Raw genomic sequence first — 20,493 nt, forward strand, 5'->3', positions numbered from 1 at the left:
ACAAAAAAAGCTGCATAAAAATCATAGAAAACCTGAACTATAGTTACCTATTTCCATTAAAACCTTCTGCTTCCAATATTGTATCTTTCATGGACAACTGAAACACAAAACTTGTATTCGACAATTTCACACTTTCGGAATAGTTCTCAGTCCTCAATTCTAAACAATGAGTTTTGTTACAATTTTCGGTCGTAACTTTAGAAATGCTAAACTACTAGAAATTTAGAGTCGATCACAGGTCGAAAAGTGATGTGGCCAGACCCATTTGGTCAGGTCGTTTCTCTCTCTTCGTGGACTGAACAATCGGTGCCTGCCGCATCACCTTTCGGCACGTGGTCAACCCCTAAAGTGGGCCCTTTAGCATGTATGGGCCTTAAATGTTTCCTCCCATAAAACTCCACATACGGTTCACAAAACCCATTCCCTCCTCCCAACAAAAAAAACAAACAGTTTCGGCAGCCACCGACGATCACAATAGAAAAGAAAATGTTGCCACCGGCATCGGCCGCAGTAGTAGCAGCGGCGATGAACGTAGCTTCGTCTCAGACAGTACTTATAACAGGAGTAAGCAAAGGACTCGGAAAAGCTTTAGCTTTAGAAATGGCGAAGAGAGGTCACACCATTATTGGATGCTCACGTTCACAAGATAAACTCGATTCTCTTCGTACTCAACTTTCTTCTTCCTCTAAACATCTCTTGATCAAATCTGATATTCGTTTCGATTCTAATGTTGCTGAATTCGCCAAAACTGTTACAGATTCCAAACTTTTACCTGATATTATAGGTATATATCACATCAATTCTTTTGCCCTAATTCTCATGATTTGTTACATATTCCATGCATTATCGATTGTTTTACTTTTTTATGTTTGGGTTATAGCCACTGGCTTGTTTGTTACTATTCTTTGCATCTCACTGTTTAATGGGAAAAGTTAGATTAGAAAAGGTGATTGTGAAATTTATAGAGGAAATGTCAATGTGGATCTTGATGAGATTGTCTTTTTTAGAAAAATTTGGGTTTGTTGTTAATTTTCAATTGCACAGAATGAAACCCTAATAAGTAAAGGAGCTAACTTGTTACGTTCTAACTAAATAGAATTTCCTAAGTAACCAATAAAAAGAAGGGTTTTGAATAAAAATTCAATTAGGAAAAACTAAAACGAAATAAATGGAAACGCCTAAAATGATGTGGCTAATTACATGGCTGCGTACATAAGGTTCGTGTACTCCATGCATGTACGAACCTGTATTTTGTCTTCCTAAGATCGTCTTGTGCCATCTTTCGTCGTATTAGACATACACCTCTCCAATCTTTTAGTATTTTCTTCTGTAACCGTGTGACGTATAAGTTTAATGTTCTGAAGTTATTCATTTGTTGTTATTGGTAAGCACAGATGGTTTATTTATTTGTTGAAAAGAGAACAATGAGCATTAACCTTTAGGAAGCATTTGCATTAGAACTAGTGATGGTTTATTTATTTGTTGTTATTGGTAAGCACAGATGGTTTATTTATTTGTTGAAAAGAGAAGAATGACCATTAACCTTTAGGAAGCATTTGCGTTAGAACTAGTGATGGTTTATTTATTTGTTGTTATTGGTAAGCACAGATTCTGTAGATTGTATTCATCATCTCGCTCACATAATGAAATAAAGTCGATATGTCTACATCAAATGGGTTTCAAGAAAACTGAAACAGTGTATTATTCAGTAAACAACGCAGGCACCATTAATAAAAACAACAAGATTTGGGAAGTGCCAGCTGAAGAATTTGATGCAGTGATAGATATTAATATAAAAGGAGTAGCTAATGTATTACGTCACTTCATGCCTCATATGGTTGGAAGAAAGAAAGGAGTTATTGTCAACATGTCATCTGGATGGGGAAGATCTGGAGCTGCACAGGTATTGTTCGTAATCCAGGTTCACGATAGCTGCTTGAAGATGTATAAATGACTTAAGCATAACAATGTTTTGACAGGTCGCACCCTACTGTGCTTCAAAGTGGGCAATCGAGGGTATGACTAGATCAGTAGCAAAGGAAATTCCTGATGGGATGGCAATTGTTGCACTTAGTCCAGGAGTTGTAAACACTGACATGCTTGCGTCTTGCTTTGGCCAGTCAGCTTCATCATATCAGACACCTGAAGCTTGGTATGTGTCTTTCTTCTTTGCTTCAATCTGCATTTTCACTTACATCTTATGTGCTTGGTTTAAGAATTAGGTCCATAAATATTTGCAAGTAGGCACATGAACCTCTGTCAACATGCTTTGTGTCTTATTACATCATCTGGTTTTGTAGAAATTTTGAACTATTTCGACTTCTTAGGAAGTATTCTTCACACTCCTACAGTCCTTAAATACGGCAGAAAAGATTGAGTCAGGATGGAGTTCAATGTACTTTATACATTAATTTGAGATACAATATATAAGATTTGAGGATGGAGTAATGTATGATAGATAGTGATTTTTTAGATTGCGGACAATTTCTCGACACCTTAGGTCTTGCTTAGTTACAGCATTGTGGTTCCATTAGATTGGATTTCCATGCATGATTTCGTTTGAATCATTCTTATTTGGATGATATGACTTGATAAAAAAACAAAACGGGTTAGAGAAATATAGAGTAGAGGACGACTTCTGATCTGGAGACGTTTGTGCAGAAAAATACTTATTTGTGTGATTACTTGGATTCGTTGTGGGGTGGGATGTTTCTCCAATTGATATTTAGGTTCACCACAAATGGAGTTTGTTAACTACAAATTTTGAGCAAGGTTACCTGGAACTCGGTACGTTCCGGTACGCGGTACGGGTACGGGTACGCAGTACGTTGGGGTATACTTTTTTGGTACGCTATTTCGGTACGCAATTCGCTAGGGTACGCTATTTTGGTACCCTATGTCGGTACGCTCATTAATCTAAATATATATGTATGTATATATATATATATATATATATATATATATATTCAAATTTATAATGAAATTAAACTTCACCAATCTAATTAATTTATAAATATTTTAAAGTAAACTATTTTAAGAAATTAGTAATTAGTAATTTAATTTATGTTTGAAGATAAAATAAAAAATTGACTAAAACGGAAATATATAGCATAAAAAACTCAAACAATTAGTACTAAATCATATATCATTTGCCTTTTGAACTACTTCCCCTTGCAAAGTTTGATATGGAACTTGAACTGCTCTGAGCATTGGATGGTATCTCTTTATCTTCATTATCATCATCAACATGCACATCTTCAAGAGATTCCCAACTCATCTCCTCAAACCTGACAACAGAATCATCTATATGTGTATGTTTAGGATTTACGTCCCACTTCTTATACGGACCATTCTTGTAACTTTCGGAAAATCTATACTGGAGACGAATGTTGGAGTGAATATATACCAATTTATCAGCTCTTTCAAAATTCAACATGTTTCTCTTCACATTATAAATGAATGAATATGTGTTCCAATTTCTTTCTGTTGATGAGCTAGTAATTGGTTGAGCTAATACTTATAAAATAAACGAACAAACAATTCAACTATGAACAATAGTAATATTAAAAATAATAACAATTTTACCTTCTTTGCCATTTCTGCTAGTTCTGGAGATTCTGAGCCATATGTTGACCACCAATCAATAGCGTCCATGGTCACAGCATTAGTTTGGGCAGCTGCCATGGCATACATGCCTTTCCTTGGGTGGAATATTGCATATTGTTCGCAAAACAATCTTGACTCTTTTTCATCTTCTGATATTTTTTCAAATGCTTCCATAACTCCCATCATCAATTCCTTGTCTTGATTTGCACTCTTCCTGGTAGTACCCCTGGTGCAGGTGTGGCAAGATATCGAGGATCATAAAATCGTGGTGTTAAAGCAAATCCAAGACAGTGCATTGAAATATTCATTTTTCTCATCTTTTAAGCACTATCTTTTTCACTCTGGGGATACTTGTCTGTGTGTTTTTCATCTCTCGTAATATCCTTTATTTCACCAAACATATTATCCATCATTTCGTAAATTTCACCCATTTTTTTACGTTCTCCGTCACAAAATTTGATTAGAAAATATACCAGTTTGGTGATGATTATTATATTTTCCATATCATCCCAAAATTCACCACTTTTAATAGTTTCTGTAACTAATGCTCCTAACTTTCTTGTGTGATCATCTCTTCTTTAGTTCTTTTTACTAAATCTTTCCATGTTCTAACAACAACAGTGGTTGCAAGTGCTTCTCTAGAATCAAGAAGTCGCTTTAACAATATATAGTGCGATGCAAGTCTAGTCTTTGCTACCTTAAGTAGCTCTAGTTTCGAATGAGCTCTAAATATAGCTAAAACATGTGTGTGGTTTATAAAGTATTTGACAATATTTTTTCCTCTTCTATAAGTACTTGTAAACCAGTCAAATTCTTTTGCCAAATCTTTGAAAAAAAGGTTTAAAGTATGAATTACACAAGGAGACCAAAAAATACGTTTGTATCAAGGTTACCGGATTCATTGATTCTACCGGCGTACCGCGATCTGGTTCGCGCGTACCCTTTTAGGGTGTGTTCGCGTACCAGTTCGTCAGTTGGGCGAACCTTATTCAAGATTAAAGATGGAAAAAATACAAAAACTAGTTTTTGAAAGGAAAAATAGATAAAAACATGATTCTCTTCATTGATCTTACATATTGTTTAGGGTTTTTAGAATCTTCATCTTTTAGAGTCTTCATCTTTTACAGTTTCATCAGTTCTTCTTTTAGAGTTTCACAGTTTGTTTAGGGTTTTTTTGTTTCAAAGATGAATAGAGAGAGAAAGTGGAGAGAAGAACAAGACGTGAGGCAGATGACAATAAGTTTTTAGCGTTTAGTTTTATAAATATAGGGTTTCCTTTCCCACCGTTGGATTAACTTGTTAGATTAGGATTACCGTCAGATCAAACGGACTATTAAATTAGTTCTTTTAAGACTTTCTCTTCAGACTGTCAGATCATCTGACTATTTTCCTATTGGGACTTGCGTAAATATTGGGAAGTTTACTTGTGAATTAGTTTTTTATTTAATTGGGAATCTTTATTGTATTTGATAAATAATGGGAAAATAACAACCTACTTTATTTTACTGGTTGTTTTCTAAATATCTAATAATATAATATTTATTATAGGTAGTTTTCTATGCAAATAGGATTTCTAAATAAGTCTCACCAATTTTATTGATCTATATATAAAGAGGCACTACAAAATAAATATTTGTGTTGTACAATCAAGTTATTGATATTAGTAAAAGAAATTGAATCCTCAATAGTGCTTCATAAAGATGGCATTCGGAAAAAAAAGAACAAGAGATGATAGTGAAATTGGATCATCACAGATGCATAATGTTGATGAAGATGGTACTGACAATATTCATAATTTAGATGAAGAAGAAATTCCTACGAATGATAATAATAGTTCAGGCTCGAAAGCTAAATTCACTGAACTATCACGTGTGTCAAAAGAAGATTTGATGTCCAAGTCGTTGCTTAACGAAATAGTTTTTGGTGGTGTTAATCAATCAAAAAATCCTGGAGGGTCAAAGACTTGGTCTTGCAAATATTGCAGAGGTAATTTCACTAGTTCATATACACGTATCCATTACCACTTTTTTGGTGCTCCAATTGGAAAGAAAGCTGGAACTGAGCGTTGTGATGCATTGATGAAGAATAGAGATCAATACGAGAAAGTGAGAAAAAAGTATATGAAGCAGAAAAAGTTGGAGTTTCTTCCTCACTAAAAAACTCTACACACAAAACCAAAACAATCATTATCAGGTGGTCTTCTTGAAGAAGCATTTAGAATTATGGATAGGGATATAGTTGATATGAAAGTGATGAAGGGATTGTGTGCAAATGGAATTCCTTTTAATGTCTTGAGAAATCCTCAATATCATGAGACGATAACAGCAATTAATAGAGCACCTAAAGGTTACAAATCTCCATCTTATGAAAAAGCAAGAGCTACTTTGTTAGACGAGTGTAAAAGAAATATTGAGAAAGATATGACACCTGTCAAAGATACATGGTATTCTCATCATCTCATGGAGTTTCTATTGTTTCAGATGGTTGGACTAATATAAAACATCAACCTTTGATCTATATCATTGCAGTAAGTAGTCGAGGTGCAATGTTCTTGTATGCTCAAGATTTCGAAGGGATAGAAAAAACAGGTTTAGCAATTTCAAAATTTTCTACTTAAAGCAATTGAAGACGTAGGATTCATCTAACGTGTTACAAGTAGTGACGGACAATGCAGCGAATTGCAAACTTGCTAGTAAGGAAGTTGAAAAGGTATACAAATCTAGTCTTTCTAAGTAGTACGACTCGGACTCGGCTCGGCCAAGATCCGAGTCCGAGTCGGGGGGCGAGTCAGCCGAGTCACTCGGCCGAGTCAGCCAGAGTCGATCTCATTGCTTCCCATAAGTAGTTACTAATGTATGTACTCCATATAATATGATTAATACGGCAATTCAAAATGTAATCATGTTCAAACTTCAAAACTGAAAATTAACAACTAATCTGCAACTTTCTAAAACTATGTTTTGGTAGTTTAAATATTTTATTCAGAAAATCATTTGGTATATTTTGAATACTTACTACTAATAAATTTTTCTTTTAATGTCTAAAAAATCTTTTGGGATTCTAAAGATTTTAAATACTTACTACTAAATTGCAACTTTCTATAACTATGTTTTGGTATATTTCTAGAAAATCTTTTGCTATTCCAAAGGTTTAAATACTTACTACTAATAAACTTTGTAATTGCAACTTACTACTAATAATCTTTTGAAAGAAACGGAAAATTTTGGTATTTCTAGAATATTTTCAAAAACAGAATTAATATGTGACAAATAAAGGAAAAAAAATTGGCATATACTAGTAACGACCCGAGTCAGGACTCGGCTCGGTGTATGTCCGAGTCCGAGCCGAGTCCCGAGTCACTCGGCTGACTCGGCCGAGTCGTACTGCATAGTAGTCTTTGCAAGCAATGCAAATCTAGTCTTTGCTAACTTAAGTAGCTCTAGTTTCAAATGAGCTCTAAATATAGCGTGTGGTTTATAAAGTATTTGACAATATTTTTTCCTCTTCTATAAATACGTATAAACCAATAAAATTCTTTTGCCAAATCTTTGAAAATAAGGTTTGAAGTATGAACTACACAAGGAGACCAAAAAATATGTTTGTATACCTTTTCAACTTCCTTACCGACAAGTTTGCAATTCCCTAGATTGTCTGTCACTACTTGTAACACGTTAGATGATCCCACCTCTTCAATTGCTTTAAGTAGAAATTTTGAAATTGCTAAACCTGTTTTTTCTATCCCTTCGAAATCTTGAGCATACAAGAACATGGCACCTCGACTATTTACTGCAATGAATTGATTAAAGGCTGATGTTTAATATTAGTCCAACCATCTGAAACAATAGAAACTCCATGAGAATACCATGTATCTTTGACAGGTGTCATATCTTTCTCAATATTTCTTTTACACTCGTCTAACAAAGTAGGTCTTGCTTTTTCATAAGATGGAGCTTTGTAATCTTTAGGTCCTCTGTTAATTGATGTTATCATCTCATGAAATCGAGGATTTCTCAAGACATTAAAAGGAATTCCGTTTGCACACAATCCCTTCATCACTTTCATATCAACTATATCCATAATTCTGAATGCATCTTCAAGAGGACCACCTGATAATGCTTGTTTTGGTTTTGTGAGCGTAGAGTTTTTTAGTGAAACTTCTTCTGCTTCATATACTTGTTTTCTCACTTTCTCGTATTGATCTCTATTCTTCATCAATGCATCACAACGCTTAATTCCAGCTTTCTTTTCCAATTGGAGCACCAAAAAAGTGGTAACGGATACGTGTATATGAACTAGTGAAATTACCTCTGCAATATTTGCAAGACCAAGTCTTTGACCCTCTTGGATTTTTTGATTAATTAACACCACCAAGAACTACTTCGTTAAGCAACGACTTGGACTTCAAATCTTCTTTTGACAGCTTTCGAGCCTGAACTAGTATTATCATTCGTAGGATTCTTCATCATCGGATTCTTCATCTAAATTATGAATATTGTCAGTACCATCTTCATCAACATTATGCACCTATGATGATCCAATTTCACTATCATCTATTGTTCTTTATTTTTCGAATGCCATCTTTTGAAGCACTATTTAAGATTCAATTTCTTTTACTAATATGATTAGGGCTGTTCATCGGTTGGATAACCGAAATTTTGAAGCCATCCATAGACCGAACCGGAAGTAGCGGTTTCTGAAAAACAAAGGCCGAGCCAATCCGTCTGTGGTTCGGTTCGGTTATCCAACCGAACACTGTATGAGCGGTTTGGTTCGGTTGGATAACCGAACCACCAACTGCAATTTTAATACACCTTATTTTTCATTTTCAGACATAAACCTGCTGCAATTTTAATACACCTAATTTTCATTTTCCGACACAAACCTGCTACAATTTCTAATTTCGACATAAACCTGCTGCAACTACAAGTTCAAAACGTAAAGTTTTCAACATTAAATGACAATCATCAAGTCACATAGGTTCTCAACATTAACTCATTAAGTGATAAAGAAAATTATAAACATAAGTTCAAAACGTAGAGTCGTAGATTGCTAAATCCCTCCAGATCCTTTCCTCCCTCCGTTCCTCGTACTAAGAACGCTATCTCCATTCCACATTCATTAAGCTACATATAAACAAACACAAAAGACATTATATTGCAATTCAAATATGACTAAGAACCAAAAAGATTAAAACACAAATACAAAAATAAATAATGTAAATATGACTAAGAACCAAAATGATACAAATTCATAAAATAAATGAGAACTTGAGAAGATTGTGAAGTTGCCTGATTCAAGTTCTTCAATCTCATAGATCATCATCAAATTCAAGATCATCCACATTACCCAAGACACCTGCAACCCAAATAATATCAACGTTTTAGAGAATAATATAGCTAAAACTTAAAAGAAATAAAACTACAAATACAAAAGAATATCAAATATCACATTACCAGACTCAAGTTCTTCAATCTCATCCATGGAAGCACGAAGATCAATCCCTGAACCAACTCGTATCCAATTCTGTGTGCAAATCAATGCTTCTACTGTTCTTGGTGACAAACTATTTCGAAATGGATCGAGGATTCGTCCACCCGTGCTAAATGCTGATTCAGAAGCAACGGTAGAGACTGGAACAGCTAAAACATCTCTTGCAATACATGATAAAACTCTGAATTTTGTAGAATTAATCTTCCACCAAGCTAAGATATCGAACTGAGACTCCGATCGACTCTCACATCCTTCCATCAAATACTTATCAATTTCAGTTTTGTATTCTACACTATCACTTTCCTTAACACGCTTCTCAAATCCAGCTGCAAGTAGTGATTCAATATCAACTTCTTTATCATCATTTCTATTTTCAACTTGATGTACGGTTTCACTAACACCTTCATTGGCACCAAGGTAAAGTAACTTATATTCTTCGTATAATTCTTCTAAAGTTTTCATTACCTTTGATGTTAAAGCACATACCTGCTCATCACTACAGAGCAATTCCAAACGATATCGTAGGCCTGTTTCCTTTTGTCGTGGATCAAGTAATGTAGCAATAAAAAGAATCGGGTTAATCTTACCATAGTCCCAGTATTTGTTATACTTCTCTCTCATATTATTTGCTACTGACCTCAAAAATGGATCCTTATTTTCTGACCACAATCTTATTTGAGTATGAATCATGCATAATTGCCAAATAAACGAATCAGATGTAACTTGTAAAGATCCAGAAAATTTCAAAGTTGCATCATAAAAAACTTTCAAGAATTTAATAAAAGCACGAGCTACTTCCCAATCCTCATCTATAGGAACCCCTTTCTTCTCACCTTCACTACACTCACGGGCAAACGTTTTATCTTGTTGCTCTAATCGCTTAAAAGCTCTCTGAAATGGGTCTGCACTCTCTAACATTAGATAAGTAGAGTTCCATCTAGTAGTAACATCTAGACACAAGTTTTTCTTTGTAGTTATTTTCTCTCTTTCAACACATTTTTTGAACTTGTGCAATCTCGCAGGAGAAGCCCTAACATATCTCACCACATTTCGAATTTTGTCAATTGATGGCCCATACTCCTTGAGCCCAGCAGTAACAACAAGGTTTAATATATGGGCACAACATCTCATGTGCATAAAGAGACCCCCCATTATCGACCCCTTCCAATTGTTTACAGTTTTTGACAAATGTGCCACAGCCAAATCATTAGAGCTAGCATTATCAACGGTAACTGTGAACACTTTGTCAATTCCCCATCTAAGTAGACAAGATTCTACTGCTTTATCAATCATTTCTCCCTTGTGGCTCAAAACTTGACAAAAATTCAAGATTTTCTTATGATATTTCCATTCACTATCAATGAAATGAGCAGTAAGACATATAATTAAGATTTTGCACAGAAGTCCGTGTATCTGTAGTAAGACACACTCTTTGACCAGATGATATTAAGAATGTCTTTAAAACATTCATCTCCTCCAGATACATGGACAAGACATCACGTGCAACTGTGATACGAGATGGGACAATAAACCTACACTCAAGAGTGTGACTATAATCTCTAAAACCTTCACCTTCAACGTGACTAAATGGTAATTCGTCTTTCACAATCATTCTGGCTAATGCTCTACGACAAGCCGCTGCACTAAAAGTAGTGGTACTTAGTTTCCCTCCTTCACCCTTAACTTTTTCGAAAGACAAACTTTTTTGATTTGTCTCTCTACCGGGATACTTCTTACACTTGTATGCTATGTGACTTTTCAAATTAGATGTTCCATTTTTTTCGAGTCACATGCATATTGTGCGCCACAATAATTGCACTTAGCTTTATCTCCTCTTATTTTGGTAAAGTGAGTCCAAGCTTCAGAAGGAGGTCTAACAGGTTTTTTCTTACCAGAAGGGGTAGTTCCTTGACTTTGAGTCAAGGTTGCCGCAGATTGGGTTGTCCCTCCAATTTCATCGTTTTGCTCCATAGGTGTTGGAGGATCAGGAGTGAGATCTGTAGGCTCCGATGATGACGGAGCTGCATGTCCCATCTGAAAATGAAGAAGAAACCAAGTCTTAAAGAGATGAATTATTAAGGAATATAAACAAGTTTAACACCACATTATAAAGATAAAAGATAAGTGAGAAAGATAATTACCGTAACTGATGCAGACGAGGAAGCGGTAGCCATACTAACAATTCGAAGTGATAAATATTCAAAACCACATTAACCCTGAAAGAAATATAAAAGGAAAGCATTAAATAATTATAAAAGACTCTATCTTTGTATATACAATTATACAAATAGAAAATCACAAGTGTGACGTGCTTCAATCACAATTAGGTTTGGTAAGACTTAAATCTCCACCATATATGAGAAAGAATAAAAGAGAAAGGAAATAGATTCAAAACCATCTAAATTGTAGCCTAAGTAAGTGTTTTTTTATGAAAACCAAAGTTCTTATTGGTAAGAAATCTTACATCCACGAAGTGCTAACACTTGGGAGCTTTTACAAATCTGCATTTTGTAGAGTTTGTACTATGAATCAAAAGAAACTCTGCAGATTTGTCAAAGCTCCCAAGTCTTAGTACTATATTAGTAATTAACATAGATGATGTTTTCATTAATCAGAACTATATTAGTAATTAACATAGATTCTATGTACAATATGAAAATAGAATGTGTAACTAAGCACATGAACCATAGATTCTATGTACAATATAAAAGGTAAACAAATTAGTAATCAATTTAAGAACATGAACCCTAGATGGCTAGATTTAGTAATTAATAACCAATTTAAGAACATGAACCCTAGATGGCTAGATTTAATCAATCTGTAGCAGAAGTTCTTAAATTCAATTTAATCAATTTAAGAACATGAACCCTAGATGGCTAGATTTAGTAATCAATAATTCAGAACCTAAAAAGGAAAACAAATTATTTAGTAATCAACTTAAGCAAATTATTTCTTCAAATCATTTATAAAGAAACCATTAAATGAACCCTAGATTGCTAGATTTAGTACTCAATAATCCATAATCAAGAAATTTATAACATAAAGATACATAATCAAATCCTAGAAAGTATAAAGTATAAACTAAATAGAATTAACTCATCAAGAACACCAAAACCTAAACAAAAAAATAAACCAAAATCTAGAGAGAGAGAGAGTTGTCTACTTGTCTTACCTTAGCTTGAGAGTTGAGAGAGTTGAGAGAGTACTACTAAATAGAAATATAGAATTAACTCATCAAGACTTGAGTTTGTTTAATTTCGAATGGAAGAGAGAATGAGAGGAAGAGAGATGATCGAGATTGAGAGGGGCAGAGGGCGTCGGCTGTTCCTGGCTTCCTGTTCGTGTTTGGGAAAAAAAATTGGGATATTTGGTTACTTACTAGGGTTTGTTTGTTTATTATTTTATTATTTGTTTGATGTGAAACGGTTCGGTTCGGTTCGGTTCTAGCGGTTATCCATAACCCTCATCCACACACCGATCCGAACCCCCCGGTTTTGTGAGTTAAACAACCGAGCCAATCCAGAACCCTTTTGGATCGGTATCCGAACCGGCCAAAACCGTTTGGATTGGTTTGGATTGGCCGGTTCGGATACAGAATGTTCACCTCTAAATATGATAACTTGATTGTAGAACACTAATATTTATTTTGTGGTGTCTGTTTATATAGATCACTAAAATTGGTGAGACTTATTTAGAAATCCTATTTGCATAGAAAACTACCTATAATAAAATATGATATTTAGACAACAACCCGTAAAATAAAGTAGGTTCTTATTTTCCCATTATTAATCAAATTCAAAAAACTGATCAATTTTGATATTAAGTCTTAAATTCGGTTGGTCAAATCTAATTTAAACCCAATATTAATCAAGTCTAATTTAGATATTAACTTTTAAATTTGGTTGGGAAGTTACCAAATATTATTGTATTGGTAGGTTTACAATAAAGATCCCAATTAAATAGAAAACGAATTCATTGGGAGACATCCCAATATTTACACAAGTCCCAATAAGAAAATAATCAAATGATATGACGGCCGAAGAGAAAGTCCTAAAAGAATTCTAATTTCATAGTCCTTTTGATCTGACGATGATCCTAATCAAACAAGTTAATCCAGCGGTGGGAAAAGGAAACCCTATATTTATAGAAGTAACCCCTAAAAACTTATTGTCATCTGCCTCACGTCTTGTTCTTCTCCACTTTCTCTCTCTATTCATCTTTGAAACTAAAAACCTTAAACAAACTGTGGAACTCTAAAAGAAAAACTGATGAAACTGTAAAAGATGAAGATTCTAAAAACCCTAAACAATATTTTAGATCGGTGAAGAGAATCATGGTTCGACTCCGAAAGATGAATATTCCAAGAAACAATACATGTTTTTATCTATTTTTCCTTTCGAAAACTAGTTTTTGTGGTATTTTTTCCATCTTGAGTAAGGTTCGCCCCAATTGACGATCTGGTACGCGAATGCACCCTAAAAGGGTACGCGTGAACCAGATTGCGGTACGCCGGTAGAGTCAACGAATTCGGTAACCTTGATTTTGAGTGGGTTTTTTTTCAAAATTTTTTTTTGAGTGGGTTTGGTTTGACTATGGATTTAGAAAAGGATAATGGATGGGGACTAATATTGCTAATGCGATATTTAAGAAGAGATTGCCAGAAGCTTACATATTCTTTATGTGCAGTCGAGATTCAATTGAACAATTGACTTTAGACTGACTGCTTAGGACCTTACTAAACCTGGCCAGTGCTTGGTTCAGCAACATTTTGGTGCATGCTATCGACCCCTTTCTTTATGTCAACCAACTTTACAGTACGTATAATCTTGACCATGTGGACCTCCGATATGTAGTATTTCAACTGTTAAGTTTCACCAGTTCAATCTTTCATCCTATTCCCTCAACTATTTTTTACACGAAAAATTTATTGGTCAAACAGGGTTTACCATTTGATGAGTTTTATATATTTTTGTATTGGAAAGCTCATGGGGCTAATTGATGCTAGGCCTGTAAACGGTAGCTTATCGGATCAGATATAGGCATATCCGTATCCGAATCCGATAAGTTATCCGAATATCCGAATCCGATAATTATCCGACGGATATTAGAAATCAATATCCGAATCCGAATCCGATAATATTAACGAATATCCGAAACTCTAACAAAATTTTAAATTTTTTCTTTAAATTTTTAACCATTAGATCCAAATAATAAATCTCAACCATACATTTTATATATTATTATGAATAAATATGAATTTTTATTAATTTTTTATATTACTTATCGGATACGGATATTTATCGGATCGAATATGAGTGTATCCGAATCCGATATCCGATAAGAAGATATCCGATAAGGAATATCCGAATCCGAAATTTCGGATATTTTTTTTAAATTCGAATACGGATGCGGATCGGATGTCGAATATTCGGATATCCATTGACAGGCTTAATTGATGCATGCTGTAATGGACAGCTCATTACTCACTAGCAAGCATGAGAAGCAGAGAGCATGTGATCTTCTAGTTTTCAGCTGTTGGATCTGTTCTTTTTTCTCCTTTTTCTCCCTATTTGTATAGTCGAACTCAGGAGTTACTCGGACTGTAGGCAGTAGAGTAGGAGTCCTGCCTCAAGCTTCCCCATTTTTCCATATTGTGACGCAGTTTGTGCATAGGACTGAGGCTCTCCTCCAGTGACTCCCATGCCCCTGGGTTAGGCCTTGGGCTAGCAGCTGGGATTGTGTCACACACACATATATACACACACACATATATATAAATCAAAATTCTTGGCATGTTGTTCCATACTTCAACGTCTAATTATTTGTTTGCCTCCTATTATGCCTCAATATCTGCAGGGCCCCAAAAGCAGCTGAGATGATACTCAATCTCACAATGGCTGACAATGGCGCATCTCTCACTGTCTGACAACAGCAGCACTATTAAGATCGAGTAGTGATCAAATAAATGTATAGATCTTCGCCCGGCACCAGTCAACAAAAAGGGTTTAAATCCAACTGTTTTTTACATGTGTAGTCTGAAGCAGAACAAATTTGAGTAATTTGGAACTAGTAGCTGCAGAGGCAGACCTATGTGTAGACCTAAATAGAGATCAGACTGAAACTAAATGCAAGGAATGTTTAAGCTAAAAAATTTTGTCAGACGTTCTCTTAGACTGATTTTCTGTTGTATTTGGTGAAAATTAACCTAAGAAATTTTGAAACGAACTTCTAACACCTAATCAAAAGTTGTGGATTTTACTACAGTCTTATGGATCTGTTAGTGTATATACGCCGTGTTTGGTACTCAAGGTCAGCAAGCATGCTATGGGGCGCGGATGATGCCTGGTAAATGAGCCCCTGTAATTCTGTGTAATTGTTTACACGATAGCTTTTGAAAATCACATCATGCAGAGGTTCACTAAATTTTTGCCCATCGACCAACTTGTCTCAATTTTGTTTAGATAGAAAGAATGACATGCACAACTAGTAATCCCATCTACCCCGATTGTGCTAGTAGTGGAGCAAAAAATAGAATAAAGCCGTTTCCCCAAGCCTTATCAATCAAAACTTATATAATATGGTATTAGTCACACATTATTCGTTGTAAAAGTCTGTGCTATCTTATGGGTTGCAATAACTCACTGAACAAACTTTTTATCAAGATCTACATACATTACATATTAATAAGCATTTATATAACCACAGTAACAAAACCTTCTCCAATAGATTACTAACTTCCAAGATGTAATTTACAACCAATCTCTCAGCTTAGTAAGAAACAACAAAGCCAACAAAAAAATAAGGTGAATATTTTTACCTTTTTGTAATCGAGAACAAGAAATAGAGATCAGACTGAAACTAAATGTAAGGACTAAGAGTCTCTCGTGGGAGGAGATATGTTCATAATTAGGGAGGTTGTTGTGGTATTAAGAATCGAATCGTCTTGCTCCACCTTCATCGAGTTCCTTCACTGATAGCCTTGCCATTGCAATAGCTCAGTCACATCCAATATCGGATGGGAGGGCAAAGGAACAAGAAATGAAGTCGCTCGACCACATAGAAAAAATCTCCAACAGAATACCTGGTCGCATAAACGAAAACAAAAATAAATAGGCATTATCAATATCATTTATGTATTTGTGCAATGGTAAAAGGTAAGAACTCTACAGAGTAGTACAAGGTCGCCCTCAAGACAACGGTACTTCTCTATGGAGCTCCTTCCAACTATTATTCGCAACATACATGGTTATATATCAGAGGAGAATAACAATCTTTAGCATATTTCTTCGAGACTCGTGCTTTAAGTTATACTTATGAACATGAAGGAAGCAAGACAGGTCCATAGAGAAAAAGTTGAACTCAGATATTTCAGAGAGTTGCAGAAGATAAAAGAAACAACAGTTCAAGGTACACCTCATGGGAAAGTTTCGGAGGTAATCTCAAAGTCAATGTCATAAGAAAGCTAATCAGTTCTATGTTTCTATCTTCAGTGCGAGACCACTATTTTCACCAAACTCAGAACTCTTCTGCCAAGCCTAAGATTCTGCAATCCACTCCTTGGTAGCATTATGTGATGGGAAATACAGGCTATGCTCAGTATCTGGTGAATGCTATGACACAGTTAATTAGCCCATATGAATACGAAAATACGTTACGAAATTTTGTATATTTTTAACATAGATATGAATATTCAGACAAGATTTTTCCATGCACACTGGAACGCTCGTTACCTCTGCATAGAGGGAAAACTTACTCTGGTGAAGGCAGTCCTAGCAGCACTTCCAATATACTTTTTCTCTTTCAATATCCCCACCAGAGTATGGAAATGCATGGAAAATAAAATGTGCGACTTTTCTTTTGGAACGATAACGAAGATAGGAAGAGGTTGTACTGGGTGGCTTGGATCATGGTATGCAAAGAAACTAAACAAGGTGGATTAGGGGTGAAGAACCTGAAAGTGACGAACAATGCACTATTATCTAAATGACTTTGGAGATTCACAACAGAGGAAGCACTTTGGAGGAGCATCATAGTGGAAAGTATGAGGATTCAGAAGAAACTTGGGTGAGAAACAGGAAGAAACAAACTTATGGATGCGGCGTGTGGAGAGGCATCCAAAACAGAGTAGATGAGTTCATCATGCTCACCAAATGGAAACTGGGCAATGGACAGAAAATAAGGTTCTGGGATGATGCTACACTATCAGCCTGAAAAACAGTTTCCGGCCATATACGCCATCACCGATACAAAAGAGGCCACAGTTAACCAAGTATTTAATACAGCACAGGACGGCTGGGACTTGTCCGTCGGAAGAAACTTGAATGACTGGGAGATACCCATTCTCACGAACCTAATGGAAATTCTGGAAAGAAACAAACCTTCAGAGAGAGATGATTGGAGAACATGTGAGAATGAAGCATTATCAGTGAAAAACTTGTACGAGAGGTCAATAACCATATCCCCACCAGAGTGAGTATTACAATCCGGGCTGCTTGTCTGCACAAAATCCCCACAATGGACCATCTAAAACATAGGGGATTTCAACTCACAAACAGATGCATAATGTGCATCTGTTTGTGAAAAAGAATCAGCGGACCACCTCTTTCTACATTGCAAAGTTGCATCAGCCATCTGGAACTACTTCCTTAATTCAGCAAGACAAGCTGGTGCCAACCATTACACATTCAGGCAGCACTTGAACAGTGGGACATGACCACGAAGAGGAAAAAAGGAAAGAAATTATGGAACATGATACCAGCAGCCATAATTGGGTGCATATGGAAGTACAGAAATAACAAAAAATTTAGAGAGAGAGCACCGGTGTCATTCTATGTTTGTGTTTAACTGGGAGAACAACGTACTATAACATGAAAATTTATTAGAATATGTATAACCAGTGTGGCCTTCCACACAAGCTTTTTCAATTTATTAATTCAAATTGTTCAAAATTTTTTTCCATGCATGCTAATAATTACACCCATGTGTGCAACTAAATGTTCCAAACCAGTAAATGTATCAAATGGACAACAGACAATGAAAAAATTTTATATGCATATGTGCTGAAAGAATTACCTCTTAACCATCATGAGGAATGTGCATTAGAAAGTCCGAAAACTGATCCGGGTAGAGATCTTAGATTGCCGTTGTGGGTGTCAAAAACAAGACAACCAAGATTTATCTGTGATGAAGCTCTTGGACTACTTACTTTTATGTTCTTGACTTTACCAATAGTCAAGACAAGAACAAGTTCCATCTTTGAAATGATGAAACCTGCTTCCGTCCCTCACTATAATCACCCTCTGAAACACCTTGGATATCATCTTGCAGACTTGGTGGCAATCCCCACAAACCCTTAAATTTTTCACAATTCGAATACAATCACCAACGTCTGTAACTAACAAACCATAAGCAATAGCTAGTCTCTCACTATGCACCTTAATTGCATTCTCCTTGTCCTCCTCTCCAATATCATGCAAAACTGGTGAAACATCTGGCGAGTATCCGGATTCATTCAATCGTGTTTCAATCACATCCAACATCTTATAAATCTCCGAAGAACGCTCATGGTCCCTATCCCCTGCAGTGAACCGATGAACTTTCCCATTTGCTTCAATCAAGCTCCATCCTGCAACTTTATTAGCCCCTCTATCAACCATTAATCTTCTAACTTTAACAACATCTTCCCATTTTCTAGATTTTGCATAAATGTTTGCCAATAAAACATAATTACCATCATGAGTAGGATCTAATTCAATTAGTTTTCTACCAAGAGTTTCACCCAGTTCGACTAACCCGTGAATCTTACACGCACCTAATAAGGTTCCCCATAATACGGGATCAGGCTGAATTGTCATCTTCTCGATCAATTCAAGGGCTTCAGCCACACATCCAGCACGGCCCAAGAGGTCAACCACGCAACCGTAATGCTCCATCTCTGGCTCAATACCATAAACTTCTGTCATTAGATTGAAATATCGTAGCCCTTCATCAACAAACCCTGCACGACTACACGCGTTCAAGACACCGACGAAGGTCACATTAACTGGCTCTAGCCCTTCTTTTCTGAATCTTTCGAATAGTGCAAGAGCTTCCTTTCCTAGACCATGTGTGGCTAACCCACAGATCATAACATTCCATGACCAAACATCTCTTCGAGGTATTTCCTCGAAAACTTGTCTAGCCATCTCAATACAACCACATTTCGCATACATATCAATAAGGGATGTGCCGAGAGGCACACTCATTCGGAAATTTAATGATTTTATAGTGGAATGAACTAATTTACCATGTTCAAGCAAACCCAATTGAGCCGATGCTGAAAGAACAGTAACCAATATCGCTTCATTAGGAACTAGTCCTCTCTCTCTCATCTCTCTAAAACACTCTAAACCCTTCTCTAGTTGTCCTCCCTGAACGTAGCCCATTATCAATGTACTCCAAGAAATCACATCTTTTTCAGGCATTTTACAGAACAACTCTTCCACAACATCTAACCGCTCTTCTCTAGCATAACACGCTAAAATCGCATTCCAAGTAACAATATCTCTTCTTTGAGGACTTTCATCAAACACCTTCTGTGAATTCTCTGTTTTTCGACACGCACTATAAAAATGAATCAAAGAGTTTCTAATATAAACATCTTCAGCAAACCCAAGTTTAATAATATGAGAATGAACTTGGGTTCCTTCATGAAAACCCAAAAATTTACTACAAGCTTGAAGAACAAATGGGTAAGTATAATTGTTAGACTGCTGCAAGTATGAATTATAACGCAGGGATTTATAAAAGATGAGTGAATTTTGAGGAGTTTCAGACTTTGCGATGCATCGAATGGTATTATTAGAAGCAAAAATGTTTGGGTTTTTGATATTTTGAAAGATTGAAAGTGGGTAATCTGATGTTAGTGAAGATGGGGAGAGAGCTAATGAAGCTAGGAGGTGACCCATAATGGAACCATTGGTCGAGAGACCGATGGCAGTGATGAGGGCGTGAGCTTGCTTGATTTGGTGGATAGAGGGACATGGTGGGAGGAGAGATTGGAGGGTAGCCGTTGAAAAGTGGGAGAAAGTTGCAATTTTGAGTTGTAGAGAAGTGACAGAGGAGAGAGAAAGAAAGATGATTTTCACTTTGAATTCACTGTATCATTTACCCTGTCAAGGCAATGTTCTAAGAGTCCTAGCTGACTCTTTAGCCAAACAAAAATGATGCTATGCCCGGCCCCAATCCCGGTTGAAACCCGGCGTGCTGACTTGGCACGCCAACCGGGCATAGCATCTAACGTGGAAAGCCAAGTTGGGAGGATTTTAAGAAGTTAGAGATCTGGTCCTTTAAAGTTTAATTAATTACAATAAAGGACTTCTCACTATCCATATGAAGAAATCAGAAAAGAGATTCCCA

The 20,493-nt window shown here is 35.9% G+C and overlaps 1 protein-coding gene and 1 pseudogene across 2 annotated transcripts; one reads left to right on the plus strand and one right to left on the minus strand.

Moving 5' to 3' along the window:
- Positions 1–379: 379 nt before the first annotated feature.
- On the plus strand, positions 380–15,357 carry LOC147567181 (NAD(P)-binding Rossmann-fold superfamily protein). Its single transcript, XM_086653799.1, has 4 exons — positions 380–784; positions 1,710–1,903; positions 1,980–2,152; positions 14,953–15,357. Exons 1-4 carry the CDS (start codon positions 487–489, stop codon positions 15,020–15,022), a joined length of 735 nt encoding a protein of 244 aa, XP_086509925.1. The 5' UTR covers positions 380–486; the 3' UTR covers positions 15,023–15,357.
- Positions 15,358–15,747: 390 nt separating this feature from the next.
- On the minus strand, positions 15,748–20,289 carry LOC147567182 (pentatricopeptide repeat-containing protein At5g66520 pseudogene; annotated as a pseudogene). Its single transcript, XR_015230711.1, has 2 exons — positions 18,169–20,289; positions 15,748–16,177 (listed from the first exon to the last, which is right to left on the minus strand). The product of XR_015230711.1 is annotated as a pentatricopeptide repeat-containing protein At5g66520 pseudogene (transcript).
- Between the last annotated feature and the right edge of the window lie 204 nt (positions 20,290–20,493).

This window comes from Eschscholzia californica, unplaced genomic scaffold (assembly GCF_041429995.1).
Source record: "Eschscholzia californica isolate CP2 unplaced genomic scaffold, dmEscCali1.0.p SCAF_1, whole genome shotgun sequence".
NCBI classification, from domain to species: Eukaryota; Viridiplantae; Streptophyta; class Magnoliopsida; order Ranunculales; family Papaveraceae; genus Eschscholzia; species Eschscholzia californica.

Excerpts from the sequence above, each read along its gene's own strand:
- LOC147567181 (XM_086653799.1), top strand. The coding sequence starts at position 487 with ATGTTGCCACCGGCATCGGCCGCAGTAGTAGCAGCGGCGATGAACGTA. Across the intron at positions 785-1,709 it reads ACTTTTACCTGATATTATAG|TAAACAACGCAGGCACCATT; the intron begins GTATATATCACA and ends TGTATTATTCAG. Across the intron at positions 1,904-1,979 it reads GAAGATCTGGAGCTGCACAG|GTCGCACCCTACTGTGCTTC; the intron begins GTATTGTTCGTA and ends ATGTTTTGACAG.